Source organism: Azolla caroliniana, unplaced genomic scaffold, assembly GCF_043228905.1.
Source record: "Azolla caroliniana isolate FFs.n. ecotype wild unplaced genomic scaffold, voAzoCaro1.0.p SCAF_17, whole genome shotgun sequence".
NCBI lineage: Eukaryota > Viridiplantae > Streptophyta > Polypodiopsida > Salviniales > Salviniaceae > Azolla > Azolla caroliniana.
The window spans coordinates 5,726,987-5,744,923 of record NW_028230452.1 but is presented as its reverse complement, the minus strand read 5'-3'; the positions used below and the strand labels follow the sequence as shown (position 1 = coordinate 5,744,923).

The 17,937-nt window shown below is 38.3% G+C and overlaps 1 protein-coding gene across 1 annotated transcript in view; it reads right to left on the bottom strand.

Annotated features, from left to right (window-relative positions):
* Window positions 1–5,132: 5,132 nt before the first annotated feature.
* LOC147852988 (ARM repeat superfamily protein) overlaps window positions 5,133–17,937 on the bottom strand; it is a 32,309-nt gene continuing 19,504 nt past the window's right edge. The window contains exons 23-34 of the mRNA XM_087333398.1: window positions 16,175–16,438; window positions 15,213–15,311; window positions 14,834–15,018; window positions 10,751–11,089; window positions 9,515–9,668; window positions 8,354–8,464; window positions 8,106–8,282; window positions 7,226–7,328; window positions 6,566–6,727; window positions 5,761–5,858; window positions 5,631–5,690; window positions 5,133–5,541 (exon numbers count right to left, since the gene is read on the bottom strand). Of these exons, the coding sequence (XP_087189524.1) occupies window positions 5,353–5,541; window positions 5,631–5,690; window positions 5,761–5,858; window positions 6,566–6,727; window positions 7,226–7,328; window positions 8,106–8,282; window positions 8,354–8,464; window positions 9,515–9,668; window positions 10,751–11,089; window positions 14,834–15,018; window positions 15,213–15,311; window positions 16,175–16,438 (1,941 nt within the window). The 3' untranslated portion in view covers window positions 5,133–5,352. The remainder of the gene's footprint in view (window positions 5,542–5,630; window positions 5,691–5,760; window positions 5,859–6,565; window positions 6,728–7,225; window positions 7,329–8,105; window positions 8,283–8,353; window positions 8,465–9,514; window positions 9,669–10,750; window positions 11,090–14,833; window positions 15,019–15,212; window positions 15,312–16,174; window positions 16,439–17,937) is intronic.

Below are 17,937 nucleotides of genomic sequence, written 5' to 3'. Positions count from 1 at the left end.
GTGGTGTGCAGCAGCATGTGCACATGTATAGTAGGAAAATAGTGTATAGAATAAAGGGGGCGTACTTGTCCCACATTGTAACGTCTCTCCCTCCTTGGGCTATAAAAGGAAGGGAGGGTTCCCTTTTGAAGGGGTTGCCCATTTTGAGTTATGAGGGTATACCGTTAGATTTAGGGTTAGGCAGTTCCTCTTATTCTTGTTTCGTTCTAGGGTTCATCTTGGTAGTTTCTTTCTTCTTCTTCCTCTTCTTCTTAGTTGTCGTTGTGTGGGTTGAGAGTTCGTGTATGTTTGGGGTTTGCTTCTGCCCGGCCTCCTATGCAAGACCCCGCTCAGCGCGACGGGCCCGAGAGCTCCCCGATCAGCGGCTTGGTAGCAAACTGCCGTTGTAACATACCCTACCTTGGTCCGGCTCGAAGCCGGGGTTGTATTCTTCCCCCTGTTATATACATACTCATAACTGTCTGTGCATATTGGTGTATTTGGTGGTGTCGTGAGCACAACCCCTTTGCTTCCTGTGCATAAGTGTCGGTGTCGCGCGCATGCTGTCCCTCTCCTTTCTCTCTCTCTCTCTCTCTCATGTTCGGTTGCATCCGGGTCGTGTCCGGTGTCGGTTTTCTTGGCATCCCTTTTCTCCCACGTCCGAGACCCCTGTGGTCCCGCCCCTTCTACACGCACACGCGTATTAACGCGACATCTTTGGTGAACCCGATGTGAAGGGTGGCAAGGGAGAATGGAGTTGGAAGAAGGCGACTTCGCACAACTTTTTGTCAAAGCGGTGAGGGAGTTTGAACGAGCAACAACGAGAATAGAGACGACGCAACAAGCTATCAAGCGGGTGGTCGAAAGAGTCGTAGACGAGGCGTTGAGGCTGGAGTTCTTCTGTCGGGTCGTCATCGTCCGTATGCACTCGGAAGTGAAGGAGCTCCAAGAAGCTCATAGTTCGTGGGAAGCCTTCGAAGAGGCGCTCCTACAGGCATATGGGCGACGGCGGAAGAGTCGGGGACGACGCGGCTTCAATCAGTGGGTGGCATCGGCAAAGACCCACCGGAGCGCAACGAAGGCGTTCCGAGAGTTCCGAGAGTTCTAAGAGTTCCGCCCGTAAATTCTCACCACAGGGATATTATATGGTCATGCCCGTAACATAGTGGGTCTTGGACTAGGGAGGTCACAAGGGTTGAGAACGTGTGGTGAATAGGTCTTCGATTCGAAGGATCCTGAGAATCGAAAGGAACGTAGAGTCTAAGGGATCCTAAGACTCGACGAGAGCCTAGAGTTGAAGGGAGCCCAAAGTTGAAGGCATCCTACACTCGAAGGTCCTTCAGACTCAAAAGCTCTTTAAACATGAAGGCCTAAGACGCGATGGGATCAACGAGTCAAATGATGATTGGCATGCGATTAGGATTGAAACACACGATTAAGGGAATGTACATAAGAGAGAGAAAAATGTGCGCATAAAATATACAAGGGATCTTTTTACAAATTGGGGTTTACAACGATTAGAGCTAGAGCACTACAATTTCGGTGGATTTTACAAAACAGTGATATGATTAGAGCACAAAATGAAAACGAAACAAACGAAAGGGAGGCTATGGAGTTTCCGTCGGGACCGCGACTACTACTATTGGTTATGAGCCCGGGTGATGGTGTAGTGTTCCCGTGGCACTTCGTCCTCCCTTCAACAACTAGAGTGAGGGCTAGCCTAACCCATCTCTCTAAATCGCCGAAGCGTAGCATTCTCAGTTGTGGGGAAGAAGACCCAACCTCTGAAGTAGACCTAAGTAGGTAAACAATTTGAAAGTTAAAGAAGCCACCAAAGAAGAATACCGAAAAGAAACCCTAAAGGGAGAAGAACTAAGAAAACTACTCGTGACGAAGACGGAAAAGGGACAAAAAATAAATCCGAAAACTGCAACTAGATTGAGGAGAAGAAGAAGAAGAAAAGAAAATCATTATGGTGCACCCCCAAACCAAAAACGGGCGACCCAAAGTAAGCTCCCTTCTCTTCTTTTTATAGAGAAAAAGATGTAGCTAATTTTGACATCAAATGTGCTTATTCGTCCTTAACCCTCTCTATACCCCTTTCAACCTAGTGAATAGCTCTTACCAATAGGCTATTCACTTTTATTCATGGTATGAACTATAATTACCATACGTGCATTTGCATTCGAGAATGATAAACACCCTCGAAGTATGGTAAATACCATACTTTTGGATTCATTATTATTATAAGTTAAATTTAATGAAATCATTTGCATTATTTACTTTTGAAGTTCTAAATGTTAACGAAATCATTTGCATTAGCATGTTTTTATGTCCTCTTTGAGGTTTGACCTTATCATGCATTAGTTATGAAAAGAATTTCCCTCAATAATACGAAGAAAAAACACACACATTAACATCAAACCATCATTGGACTTGGCTAGAGTTGGAGATTGTGATAAAAGGAGGTTGTACCATGTACACGTTCATGGTACTAGATATGTCTAAGCATTCAATTAGATATTCTTACAACCATAATGATCTCATCATCAAATTTCAACCTCTTTGATGTACTAATCGAATTTGAGCTTATAATTCAGCTTTTTGAATTTTTTGAATCATTTAATAGTACATAAAGAACACTTGAGCATCAACCATTATAGGAATTCTTTTGAATCATGGATCTTTTTATCGCAGAAAGTAAACCTTTCTAGGGATCAAGACCAAATGCATTATATCCAATAATGTTTTAGACCATCGTTGGAAGTTTAAAATTAGTATACCTAGGATGAAGCCCCGAGATGCCATTTAAACCATATATTATCCTTAAAATTTTAACTTTAAACCCTATTATTAACCCTAAACATACCTGGATGGGAGAGGAGGTAGCTTGTGTTGGAAACTGAGGCCATCATTGCATAATACAAAACAACACTATAGGTTGAAGAGCAACAAGTTGGTGTAGACAAGATCAACAAGAAGAACAGAGTGAGCAATCAATACAATTGAAAATAGAGAACAAGATCAAGAGACAACAGAGAAGGAGAGAGACACACAAAGGCACAAATTGCAACTGTATTATTTTCAAAAGTTACAATACAAAAGAATGACAACAACCTCATCAACTAGGTTACAACTAAAAGTTTAGTATATATAGTAATTGAACTAGCGCAATTGCCCTTTTTTCTAATCACAAAAATGTCCTAAACCTAGTCTATCCAGATGGGACAATGTGAATACGTCCATTATACCTCGTATTTGACAGCTTGGTGTCGTGTTGATGTGTAGAAATTGATGGCGAGAGAATATGTGTAGTGTACACTATCCACGCAAGAGATCGTTTAGGTTGGAGAGGAGCTTGGAATCGCGCTGATGTGCAGAAATTGATGGCAGTAGAAAATGGGCACCTGTGCAGGACGTTCACAATTTCACTCCTCTGTAAGCAAAAAAAAAAGTAAAAAACACACACATGAATGTTTGGATAATATATGCACTCATCAGACAACATATGAAAACAAATGTTTGGGCAGACGAATATGTATAGTACGCACTATGCTTTTATTTCTTACCTTGTATACATATGTTTCTGTTATGTGAGTGGACCTTCCCTTTTTCCACTTTTCTATCTTTGGCCACACCACATCACGACAACATGGAACTGGTTAACCGCTCTCGTCTTTAACTTTCTCATGTATGATTGACGAGATCTAATGTCTTTTACCTAGGGATCCAGAAAATGCTTTATTGACCGTTGCCTTTCGTAGTTGCTAAACAATGATGAGCCACTATCGCTTCAACATGTGGATGGAATATACACAACCCCAAGAGATCTCCACTAGTATTGGATTGTCAATCCACTATGGGTGCAACTTGCTAAGCAAATCAACAAGGTGGCCGTCATCCTTGGACATGTGCAAGGGCGGGATTATGTTTTCATACGGGTATTGCACTTTGACCGTTGGGTGCTTTGGATGAAGATGTGCAACATCCCACTAGTTTGGATGCCCAAAAGGTGACCAACCGGGTAGTATTTTGTGATCCATTGTAAAATCTCGAAACTCCTTTTTTGAAGATTTTGGAAAATTTGGTTGTACAAAAGACCAGTAGTACGCCCAAAGACCATTGGTTCCTAAATGAAAACCAACATCACGAATTCCACATTCCAACTCAACGGGACCGATTGTGGCTATTATGTGATGCAAACTATTTGGATGCTAATGGAGGAGTTCGTCCAAGGCTTGGGCTCTCTAGATTTTCTAAATGTCCTCTTATGTTGGTTCTTACAAGTATTGTTTGACAATGGTCTAAGCATTGGTTTTAACATGAAGATGTGGAACTCCCTTGGATAAATATGATGAAATGGGCACACTAGGTTTTGGGCTTTTCGATATCATGAGTCTTGGCAACTAACCATTACATTTTTTATATGCCCATTTTGTAATTTTGATTGTATGTAATGCCAAATAGTATGTATTGATTCTCATGAGAATGAAAATAGCATGTATATTCGGTATTCGATGTAAATTAAGAGATTTGACATAATAAAGAAGCAATATTTTGGTGTATATGGTGTATTTCAAATATTAAGTGAATATGGTGTATATGGTCTACATCTAGCTGTATGTGGTGTATTTGCACTCCTAAGCGATTATGATGAAATCTTAAACATATGTGGTGTATTTGAAAATGTAAGAGAATATGATGAAATACTAAGTGTATATAGTATATTTGAAATCCTAGTGTATATGGTGTATTTGAGATCCTACGAGAATATGGTGTACATGGTGAAATCCTAAACGTCAAAGAATATATGTTAACTATCCTATATCGGATAGTAGCCCGACTAAAGTCGGCCAACTACCTATAATGGTCATTTTTCAACTATTACTTTGCTTGAGTGTATCTCATCATTTTTCCTTGATTTTGCCCTCAAGTTCTTGGTTTCTTTCCATGTCGGGAGATGTTGATTTTCACAATTGCTATGTCGAAAGACGAAAAAAAGAAGTCATCATATTCCACAACTTCAATTACATCGGAGGAAGATAAAATTCCTATGCATCCTAAACCAAGGTTGATGTGGTGGATCCCTTGATGTATTGCTACCACAAGTATTTTGCATTCAATCGAGGTATGTATAAATTGAGATGTTCATGAAAGTAGAATCATATGGTACTTGATTTAAGCACATAAAAAATGAATGATAAATTATTTGTTTAACATTGACAGTTTTTTAGAGGGCCTCCCTGCATTTCAAGTGTTCTCTAAAAGCTGTCATCTCATGTAATCCCATTTGATGGGCATGTTTTCTTTCGAGCTATGGTCATTGGTTGCAGAACACAGATACAAAGTAATAGGTTGCATAAGTTTACTGCATCATGTCCTTGGTATATCCATTCTGGTTTCAATTGCTGCAAGCACACTCTGCAGATGGGATTTTACCAATGGTGTTTTCTCCGATTCGAACAGAACATGAACTCTATTAGACAAGGTTTCTCTGAATTTACTATGTAAATCATCACCCTGAATAAGAGCCAAAATACATTCGAGGCAAGCAACTCGCACCTGTTCAAAACAAATCAACACACAAATACAAGTTAAGAACAAAATATCATCAGTAGAAGAAACATGCACATGCTATAGTATGTAACCACCTGTCCAACTTTTGCATTGTTTTGGCATTCAAGAAGAGCTAGAGCAACTGGTTCTGCACACTACATTGCAAAGAAACCAATTATGTAACAAAAGCATTTGCTATGGAGATGGTGCCAATTTCACTATTACCTTTGACTGCACAGATGCAAGTTCACAGTTTTCTTGTAATACCCCCGTCTTTCCAAAGGTGAAAATAGCCTGAATTGTCGCAATTGTTGCTAATGTTACTGCAAACAATCAAAATTAATTATCTCTCGCAACATACTCCGGTTTTAAGTCTCTGTTGTTAAACAATGGTTTTAGTTTGTAATTTGACAAACCCAATAATGAATAGTAGAAATATCAGTTTTAGCTACTGGAAGGAAACAAGGATGCCCTTTTCACCCACTCTCTTTGGTGTTTATCCAAATGACATTGACAGTTTGGGTGCACAGGGACACACCTAATGGAGAGTAAAATTCATAGATTCCACTCTTTTTTTATGCGAGTAACATTTCAGATGTAACCTTTTGTTTGGTCTCATGCTGATTAATGTCTGTCATCTTACTCTCCTGACTTATCTCTATTAGGCCTTGACTGCACATCAAGCATCAATCTCTGTGCTGTTGGGTTAATCCTTGCTGAATTAAATCATTCACTATCCTCAACAGAGTTGGAGGCCTCTTTTAAACAGTCAATTCCATATATACAGCATTTGCCACTCACAGGCAGAAAGTCGGAAGCATGCTATGCATTTTAGGCACACGTTAATTTTTATTTTTACATTACCAATCTATAAGAATAAGATTCAAGTCATTTGACAGCCATTAGTAATTTTGTTGTTAAGTTACCAGAGATTCAAATGACAAGATTTTGTCTAATAAGTCATTTCATTGCTCTCCTACCCCTCTCTGATGCATAAGTAAAATTCATGTGAGTAGAAAAAAATTATTACCCTGCCAAGAATAGCTTCCATTTATTTTCTCCAACAGGCATGACAGAACATTGTCAAATTGATCTAAAATATCTGATGACGATGCTGTTAGAATGCTCGCCTTAAGGCATAGTATTATCTTCTCAAGAGATGGCAAATAGTTTTCATTTATTACATCTTCACCTGCATTAGCAAAATAAAATCAGTTGCAGCCTGTTTTACAAATCTACACCACCAGCTTATTAAAGCAGTCTGTGATATCATAACATTTTAGCTTCCAACGGAGGGAATGCAGTGTTTGCTCTGAGCACACCCATTTATCTCCATTGCATAGACAATGAGATAGATGTAAGATGTATAGTGGATATCCTTTATGTCTCCTTTAAAGGATGATTCTGCCAATTGGAAGAAAGGACACCATTTGGAAGAATGGAACCATTATTAGGTAATGTTTTCAATGGTTCCATTACTAGATGTGATAAAAATGGCAGAATTTCATTACCCATGTTCTTGTCTACATGTGCATTCACACAACCTATAATTCTGAACACCATGGATAGACAGTCTAACATGCCCCAATTATAATTGCTTCACTTTGTTGGAAGTGCATATTTTTCAAGGTAGCATGCTCAGACAGAAAATGTGAGCAGCTACAAGCTCACACAGAAATCATAAATTTACCATTAGGTATAATAAGGTTCCTTGACGAACTGGTGGAGCAACATTGCAGAAGGAACTGGAAGGCATCCTTGAAAAAGCTTTCATCTTTAAAATAAAGAAGAATCTGCACAAATAGAAATAACTATTATAAAACAAACAAAAAATGGAATCAATAAATATTTTTTATATATAAAATTTCATAGAACAAGCTACAACTCAAGAATCTCTAGATGGATCATTCAATGATTCATGCAATAGTCGTCTCAAGGATGCTGAAGAAGAATCAATTATCTTCAAGATTGGTGATTCATTTACTTTTCAATTCTCTTTATTTATGTGTATAACTGAAGCATCATTCTATGGTAACTTTTATAGCAATTTCTTAATTCCAACAGAAAAAACTTCATTATAATCATGGAAGGGGGAAAATGTTTATTCTTCCTATATGCAGCAACTCAGATGGCAACACATGAAAGAAAAGCTAATCTGGGAACTACACACTCAAGTGAAATAGAGGAAGTCCAGAAGTTCTCCAAATTTGTATTGGTTACATTGCTCTTGATGAATTTATTCACTTCTTGAAATTCAGTACCATTGTTGAGATTTGAGACTTTGCCTCTACGCATGCATAAACCTGCACAATTCCCTGGTAAACATACATTGACCATTTGAAGCATTTCCCTACCTGCACAGTTCCTAGGCCATCTTTTTCATGTGGCCATTCGGTTGTCAAACATCAGTATCAAACTCTCCTTAGAGCTTGAATTACAATTTACATCGGAAACTTTGAAAGGAAGTTGTTATTGCCATTTTCAATTCCCTTTGAAGCATTTCCACTTAAAATCTTCTGCAAACACCAGGAAAAGCCAATAGAAGCTCAAAAAGTCATGAAGAATCAAACCTGTTCTAGAGAGGAGAATGCAGTGTTACGGAAGGTGATATTCTTTTTCGAACAGGCTCCTAGCATAGCTGCCACTACTGCCTCCCTGCTAACCATATCAGGGGAACAAGCTTTCGGAATCATTGCCACTGAACTTTTGCATATCGCAGTAACTGCCTGCAGCAACAGCTCCTTTCCCTACAGTAGCAAATATTTTTACTCTATTTGTATGTTTGATATCAATCTCCTATGAAGAGGAAAGAATTTACCTCCCAAAAACGACTTTGTAATTCATTTAAAATACTTTTTAACAACTGTTGTACATAGGCAGCCATAGACTCCCCAGATACATCTGCAAGCTTCGATATTGCCTTTGCACTCTGGTAGAAAAGAATGTATATATAGATTTATCAAATAACAGTTGAAAGTTGGTAACAAAAACATGGTGGAAAAAGTGTACATCTAAACTGTCGCAAACAAAAGCATATTAAAATTATAATTGGAAACAATACATGATGGAAACAAAAGCAGGAAAGAAACAATATGACCATCACATGGATAGTACATAGATGACTAAATCACGCATAATTGGAAAACGTTTTCTAACACAATAGATCTAGTTCATCTTCACTACTTATTTATGCATACGGTCAACATTACTATATGCAGCCTGAAGATTTCTCCTATCTGACCATAATAAGCATTGCCTATTCCTGGTAGATTGTATTGCACTGAGCAAACTACCCTGTGGGGCAGAATCAGCATTTCTGAATTCCAATTAACAGCTTACGTAGACTCAGATTGGGTCAGCAGCTACCAGATATTCAACTTCTTCTCCTTTACCCATGTTGTCACTTAAGTAGAACCAGTCTACAATGCCAACATCAACTTCTGGAGCAGAGTAATTTACTATTATTATAGCAATGGTAGCAGTATAATTATAACTCCACGACAACTTTCAAACACCACTACCTCTCTATTGTGCATGGCCTCCTTGTCTTACCTTATGAGAGAATTCAAGGGATGACAAACACACATCTCGTGTTGTATTCTGGTTTCTCCACCATCCCTACTACACTAAAAATATTTGTGCCTCAGCTTAAGTGCCGTTATTACTATTAATTTTATTGGTTCACCTGACAATTGTATAATGTATCAGATGATTATAGTAACAAGATACACATCCTCATGTCATCTCTTTCCATAATGATGTTTTCTGGAATCCTTATACATTGTAATTGCATACTGGTTCCTCAAATCTAGCATTCCTATTGCTATTTTCTCTAGCTATTTTACTGACACTTAGGTAACATAGGTCTTTTCATCTTTTGGAACTTTCAATATTATAATATAATTCATTTAACTTTTCATTCCCAATAAACCTTCGCAGAAAACAAATTAAAAACACTTAATTCTCAGACGTCATTTACCTTCTTTTTTTCAGTCCATGATGTAGAAGAAAGTCCCTTCAAAATAAGGGGTATAATGTCAGATGCATATAGCTGCAGTGCAACACTTTGCCCACTGGTGTTTTCCTCCCAAATCTCTTCAAATATAGTACTCACCATTTTGTCATCTTCAAAACTGAAAAGCATGTCGTTTGTGTACAATGAGAAGTTAACAAAAGAAAAGATAAGCAAAACAAATTCCAGTCTCCTAGATAAATTAAGAAAAAATAGAGTATGAGATTAAATTTCACTTTCACGTGATTAAATCGCTCATTCCATTGAGTAGAATAGATGGCCTGCGCAACTGAAACCACAAACCAAAGATGACTCTGAAGGCTGTCGGTGGAAGTACCAGTTTCTAAATTATGCATAAATTATAATTGATCGGGCAATAGCAATTTGCCATGCACGTAGGCCCCGGCCCCATGGACCACGACCTCAACACCCTTGCCATCGACAGATAAAATCCATTATCTCCCGCCATCGTAGGTGCTTCCCTCGCTTCGGAGGCATTTCCATTCTGGATCGACCTATGCTAGAGATCTTTCGAAGATAAAAGCTACAATATACCTAACTTGAGAATCTCACATGTGCCAAAAACCAGATTCCCTCGTTTCTTCTCTTTTCATCTTATTTACTTGTATATTTACTGTGTAATATTTATTTTATTTTGACTTGTTCTCAAAGACGAGAAAACACTCAAGATGTAATCTCTTATTTGGTCTTATAGGCCATTTTGGCCTCTTAAAAGACATTAATATATCTTTCTTCTTTCTTTCATTCTATGCCAATTATACAATATTCTATTGCCTAATAGATAGGAAAACAAATATATTACTTGAAACAAAAAAGGGCACCAAGAAACCAGAAAATGGAAAGCTTAATACAACATATCTATGAGGGCATATATGAACAGGAATTCTGATGATGAGCAGATATATCAATGGAAACCTAGGAGGATATTCTGACTCTCTAGAAAACTAGATGGTCTGGGGTTGAATAAGGTTTGCTTTAGAACATCAGGAGACAGTTCGTTTGCTATGTAGCATTGCCAAAAAATCCTGAGACGGTTGTCCTAGTACAAGATACTGGGTTGGGGAAACCTATTGTTTCAGTGGTTGTGCCGTTGCACAAAAAGGTATTCAATCAATAATACATTCAAATACTTATAAATAACACCACAAAATTATCATGAATATTTCATTGGAAAATACAAACCTTGCTATAAATGCAAGAGGGAGCACCAATGCATGGTAACCAACAAATGTGTCACTGATTTGCCTCGACAACTCCCTCAATAACAAGCCAGCAGTTACCTGTGCACTTGCAGCACCTGTATTGTAGAATGCAACTGTATCCTCAAATAGGGCTTGTACCTGGAGAGGACTAGCATATTTCGCAACAGATGCACAAGCTGAGACAAAAGCGCGCCTGGCAGCAGAACTTTTCTCTTCTTGTGCAGCCCTATTAAGAACCTTCAGAAGCATACCAGCATGCCTCTTCATATCAGAACCCATTTTCTGTGCTAACAAGCCAACAAATTTTGCTAGTCCCACTCTGCAACATATTCATAATATTAATAGATGGAGTAAGTACTGAGGTGAACGTGAATCAATTGACAGTTCACAATTTCTATTTTAAAAGGTACAAAAAAATAATCTAGGTAAACACAGGAATATGAGGTTGCACATGTTTGCAATATCAGTCTGAGCAATAATTCCAAGACCCAAGGTGCCTAACTTGCATGATGACAAACACTAATGATAAAATGTTAAGGTTCCCCTTGCCACCCACTCTCTTGGACTTTATACTAATGATTCACCATGCTAGCACAAACCCATGATATAAATTTTAAAATCATGCCACAAAGCAATGAAATTAAAGTAGAGCTTCCAATGCATTATCAAAGTAGACAGATTTTTTCATCCCCTCCCATCTCATAGACAGACTCTGGTCTTGCCATAGCTCAAGTTCGGTTACCTATGGAGCTTAATAGAAATTTTCTGTTATTCTGCCTCTCTTCAGCCACAATCTGTTTTATGAAATAAGAGGGATACCACTGCCTTTTCAAACCAAAATAAATGTAATTAAGCAAAAAAGTAAATAGAAATAAAATTAAGATGTGACTAAAGATTCTCATCATCTATAGATGTAACATTCCCAAGTTAGATATATTGTACTTTTTGTCTTCAAAAGATCTCTAACAAAGGTTGATTCAGCCACAACAGCTCATCAACAGACAACAATCACTCATGCTATAAGTAAACAATCGAGTAATACACAATTGTTGAAGGACAATAATACAGCCACAACAGCTCATGAACAGAGAATTATTACAACTTTCTTTAGCCATGTCCACTTACGCTACAAGTGAATCAAGGACTACACAATTGGAGACTTAACCAAAGAGGTTACAATACAAACAATAGCAATGTGCCATGCATGTAGGCCACAACCACTGGACCATGGACTTTATTGAAAATGAGAAAAACACCTTTATTCTCAAGAACATACATATATGTCACAACAGGAGAGAGAAAACACAGACATCACTTTTTACATGAGGAGAAGGTTCCTCTAAAAGTCGAAGATCTGGCCGTTGGGATAACTAGCCATTGGGCGAAAGTTATCCACTAAGCCCATCTTGTCACACAATCTAGAAAGCCTTACTGGCCCAAGTCCCTTCGTAAGGCAATCTGCTACTTGATCTTCAGTAGAAACATGACTCAATTTTAATATTCCACTATCAAGCTTCTCCTCGATAAATAAGCTGTTGATTTCGATGTGGTTGGTCCTATCATGCTGTACCGGATTGTTGGCAATGCTGATTGCTGACTTATGGTCACACCACAGCTTCATCTGATTTTCTTGATTCCACTTTAGTTCTCAGCCACAACATCTCCGCAACTCCTACAGCAATAGCTCTATATTCTGCTTCTGCTGTTGACCTTGCTATTACCGACTGTTTCATACTCTTCTAAGAGACCAGATTGCCCCCAACATACATGCAGTATCCTGATGTGGATTTCTTATCATCAGCACAACTAGCCCAATCAGAATCACAATAGCCCTCAATGTTAAAATGACCATGTTTTCTATAGATCAATCCCTTCCCTGGGGCACCTTTGAGATATCTCAGAATTTGGTACATTGCATCCAAATGATCTTTCCTCGGAACATGCATGTAGCGACTTACCACACTTACTGCAAATGAAATATCTAGACGATTGTGAGTCAAATAAATAAGCCAACCTACCAATCTTTGATAACTTTCACGATCAACTTTCTCTCCTGCAAGTTCAGTTAGCTTAATCTTTGGGTCAATTGGAGAAGCTACAAGCCTAAAACCCAACATTCCAGTCTCTGTGAGAAGATCTAACACATATTTTCGCTGAGATAGAACAACTCCTGCCCCACCAGCTACCTCAATTCCAAGAAAATATCGTAGCAACCTTAGATCCTTCACCTCAAACTCTTTATCTAGTTGCACCTTCAGTTGGGAAATTTCTCCTTTTGTTGTCGGAAACACAGTATGGTCCACATTGATCTGCCGGTATCCCATACCCACCATAGCCCTTCTTAACATGTCGAACCAGGCTCGAGGAGATTGCTTCAGTCCATAAAGCGACTTCCTTAGTCTGCACACCTTGCCTACTATTTGAATTGTACCAAAACCTAGGGTGATATCCATGTACACTTCCTCCATCAACTCTCCATGAAGGAATGCATTTTTTACATCTAATTGATGTAATTTCCAATCGTTATTTACTGTTAAGGAAATAAGCGTCCTAATACTACTCATCTTCGCTACAAGTGCAAAAGTCTCATCGTAATCAATGCCATATGTCTGACTATATCCCTTAGCCACTAATCGTGCCTTGTAACAATCGATTTTGCCGTCTAGGGTTTGTTTTATTGTAAATACCCATTTGCACCCAACCGACTTCTTTCCTGGTGGTAGTGATACAATCTCCCAAATTTTGTTCTTCTTGCATAGCTGCTTTCCACTTTGGATCTTCTTTAGCAACCTTAAACACTTGGGTAAAGTGACAGAGTCTAATGATGCAATGAATGCTCTATGTGTAGCTGATATGTTAGAATAAGCGATAAACTGAGCAATATCATGAGGAAACACCTAACGATCAGGAGTGACTCCTGCATTATGTTTTCACCTGAGCCTCGTTCAAATTTGACAACACCTCATCCATCTTCTCAATCTAAACCCTAAACCCTAAACCCTCACTTCGGAGACATTTCCATTCTGGATCGACCTATGCTAGAGATCTTTCGAAGTCAAAAGCTACAATACACCTAACTTGGGAATCTCACATGTGCCAAAAACCAGATTCCCTCGTTTCTTTTCTTTTCATCTTATTTACTTTTATATTTACTGTGTAATATTTATTTTATTTTGATTTGTTCTCAAAGACGAGCCAACACTTACGATGTAATCTCTTATTTGGTCTTATAGGCCATTTTGGCCTCTTAAAATACGTTAATATTTCTTTCTTTCTTTCTTCTGACTTCTTTCCTGAAGTCACATAGCACTGTCATCAAAGAAGGAGAAGCCTCCCTTTCGTCTCTTGGATGCTAGGATAGATAGTGCTGTTCCGTTCACTGTTACACCAGCAGAGGGGCGGATCTAGGGTTTGGCAGAGGGGAGGATCCAGGGTTTTGCAGAGGGGAGGATCTAGGTTCTGATACCATATTGAAAAATGAGAAAACCACCTTTATTCTCAAGAATATACATATATGTCACAACAGGAGAGAGAAAACACAGAGATCACTTTTTACATGAGGAGAAGGTTCCTCTTAAAGGCCAAGATCTGGCCGTTGGGATAATTAGCCCTTCGGGTTGGCTAGCTGTTTGGCTATAACATTAGTCATTCCCAACAGACTTCACCCTTGTCACCAACAAATAAAGGTCTTTATCACTTGTCACTGAAGGTGCTTCAGAGATCTGTCCATATAGGAGCGGCCCATGTTGGTGATTTTTTTAAGTTTCGAATTTTAAGTTCTTGGATATGTAGATACTTTGGTACCCAATGTTCAGTTATATCTATTCTGGTGGTTCTCAAAGACGACAAAACATTGTAAGATATAATCTCTTTGGTTTTATAGACCATTTTGGCTTCTTAAAAGACGACAATATTGCTTGCTTGCTTGCTTGCTTGCTTGCTTGCTTGCTTTCTCATTCATCTACTCTCACTCCCAACCTCTCCTTCACCAACGTCATTACCGTCCAATAACTGAATAGCATCTTAATATCAAACTAGTAGACTAAAGTGACAGTATATGTACCTTGTATTTACGCCAACACCAGTGCGCACAAGTTGTACTAAACGAGGAACAAGAATATCCAAAGTATGACCATCAACCTGTTGTAAGCAGAAATCTAGTGTTTCCCACATTGGAGAATCTTTTGCAACAGCTACACGCAAGCTTTCCAATTTCTCAGCATTTATTCCCACCTTCTCAGCGTGTAACTAAAACAAAGTCATATTAGAAAATAAGTTGAGACAGCACCACAATAATTAATATTTTCGTAACAGGTTTTTAATAGTTGGGTAGTAATTAAGAAGACTTGGTGTATTCATAATTACTTCAGAGAAGAGCATGGAAACTTACAGAAAACATATAATTCTCAATACTAAGTTCAATGGAATCAGTAACTTAATACCTCCGCATAATTGAGCCTTTGATCTTCTAGGCCAGAAAGGCTTTCCAACATGTGGATAACCAGGTCTGGAAGTTGGGGACGAATGGAGCTACCAGCATTCTGAAAATGAAAACGTTTTGATGTATTATTTAATCGATATAAATATTCTCCAATAATATAAACACTTCCCGCAATAACGACCACAACAAAAATCAAGCATTATTCCAGTACTAGATTTGAGATAGGTAGGTATGCATAGATAGCTATGGAGAAACAGATCTGCCAATAGCAAAATCAAGGGGACGGAATCAAAGAAGTCTTAGTTTTGCCATTGTACTGTTTTGATGAAATAAAGGGGAGATACTACAACCTCTTCACGGAATACTAAGACCAGTTATGCTTGGGACTGTTTTTGGAAATCACGAAACATAGACAGAAGCTGCTGAAAAACATCAGTACAGTTGCACAACCACATAAGCCAAGAGCTTCACATCCTTCTTTGAAACTATCACCCCTCTCGCCCATGTTACAGATCAGTCAAAGGCAGCATAACTAATGTCCGTACTACAACGTTCTAAAGGTGATACAATGGATTGAGCAATAGCAATTTGTCATGCATGTAGGCATGTCCACCTGCTACATGAACTCCTCACCTTTGACATCAACAAATCAAAGCCATTTTTACCCAACACTTGAAGCTGCTTTCCTCATCTTGGCGTCTTCGCAATACAGAACTTCCCAAGAAAGAACATAGACTAGTCACATTTGTTATTGACAAGTCAAGTCCATTAATGCTACATTACTTGCATTCAAATATTTGTGAAACTACCCCAAGTATCTCTAATGCAAACAATCTATATTGACTTGGCCAAGCAATTTATACTTATTACATTCATTCATAAAGATGTCTATCAGGATGTCATAATTTGAAGTAATTATACATTCATGTTGATGCCATTAATGACTCGATACTATGGCCTTACCTTCGCAAGCTTCATGACAACATCCAAAGAAACTCTTTGCACATCTGAAATGTTGCTCATCACACCCTTTGAGAGGAGTACAGGTAAAACAATGTTCACTGTGGTCCTTGCATCATTTTCACCTGTTAGTTGTGTATCACCGAGCCTTATTGTAAGAGAGCTTATTGATCGACTAAGACCAACTCCAGCCGTACGGACTGTTTCCTTAATATCATCCATGCTACGGAAGCATACTATCCAAACTTGTTCAAGATACTTTTCAACCTATTTCAAAGAATGTCAATAGCATTAGTCAAATTTCCATAATCATATTTTTAAATCAATCTCAGATTCTAAATAAATTTCTCTTGCAGCAAATCCATCAGAACATCTATCAAAAGAAATGGGCCCCAACAGTCCTACTCATGCTACACGTTAATCAAGGGCTACACACATGGTCTCCCGAATAGGACATTTTACAATAAATTGGGCAATCGAATTTGTCATGTTCATAGTCCCTGGCCCATGAACCACAATCTCACCACCTATGCTAGAGATTTTTCGAAGATAAAAATTCCAATATATTTGACTGGAGAACCTCACATGCACCAATAACAAGATCCTTTTTTATACTTAGTAACATTGATTTTGATTTGTTGTTCTCTAAGACGAGACAACATTTAAGATATGATCTCTTGTTTGGTCTTATAGGGTATTTTGGCCTCTTCAAGGACATTAATATATCTCTCTTTCTTTCTTTAGTAAGATTTTTAGATACTACTTCAGAGATTTTCCTCCAATCAGGTTATGCTCTTGGAAACATGTGTCAACCTATAGTGATGTTGGCACTACAAAGAGTATATAGATACATTACAAAAGTCAAGAATATGCCAAATCATAGATTACCACATCTTGCTAGGAATGTTGGATGTAAACTACACAAGAGTAAATTCTCTCATCTGGTTGGGTGGTTGACATCAAAAAATAGTTTCTTAGAGCTTTCAAGTGATGCTATGAAATATGTAATTTTTGTGGAAAGGTTTATAGAACCACTAAGGAAGAAGAAGTGGAAAGATGCTAACAGGACAATTAGAATATTACATTGCAAACATCAATACTGAATAATGGGCTCTATATAAGGTAAGAAGGCTTATTGATCGTATTCAACCTTCTCTCATTACTAACATGAGTATTAACTCTCATAGAGTCCTCATACTCCTTCGCGATCACAACCTAGGTATTAGAAGGGCTAGTAGAGGATGAGTATCATTTGCTTTTTACATGCTCTGCATGTAGTACAATTCGTGAAAGCTATAATGACATAGGTGATGACTTGATTATCACATTAAAGAGAACCCCTAGAAGTTTGAGTTCATACGCGTATGCCTTATTCACACATCGAGACATTGTGCTTCAAAGTATGAATATCCCTTCTTAGGAAGGAGACACACATCAAGAGAACTTGTGTACTTACATCCCATAGGTCAATTTGGCCTCTCTATGGATGCTAAAAAATATCTAATTTAATCCTTTCTTCTTTATTCAATTTCTTCTTGAGTAAATGACCTCATTCAGTGGTTGAGTGGGACCAGGAATGTGGAATGACTCCATGGTGTAGTTGAGGATTTCAGTGTTAGAAAGGTACATCTTGGTTTTCTTGGGCATACCACACCCAATTTATCAGGTATTCCCTAATACCAATCACTATTATGGTCACCCCACATCTCTTGGTAGGAAGATGGCCCATTACAAGGCATCCTTTTACATGTGTTGGAGGATGGATT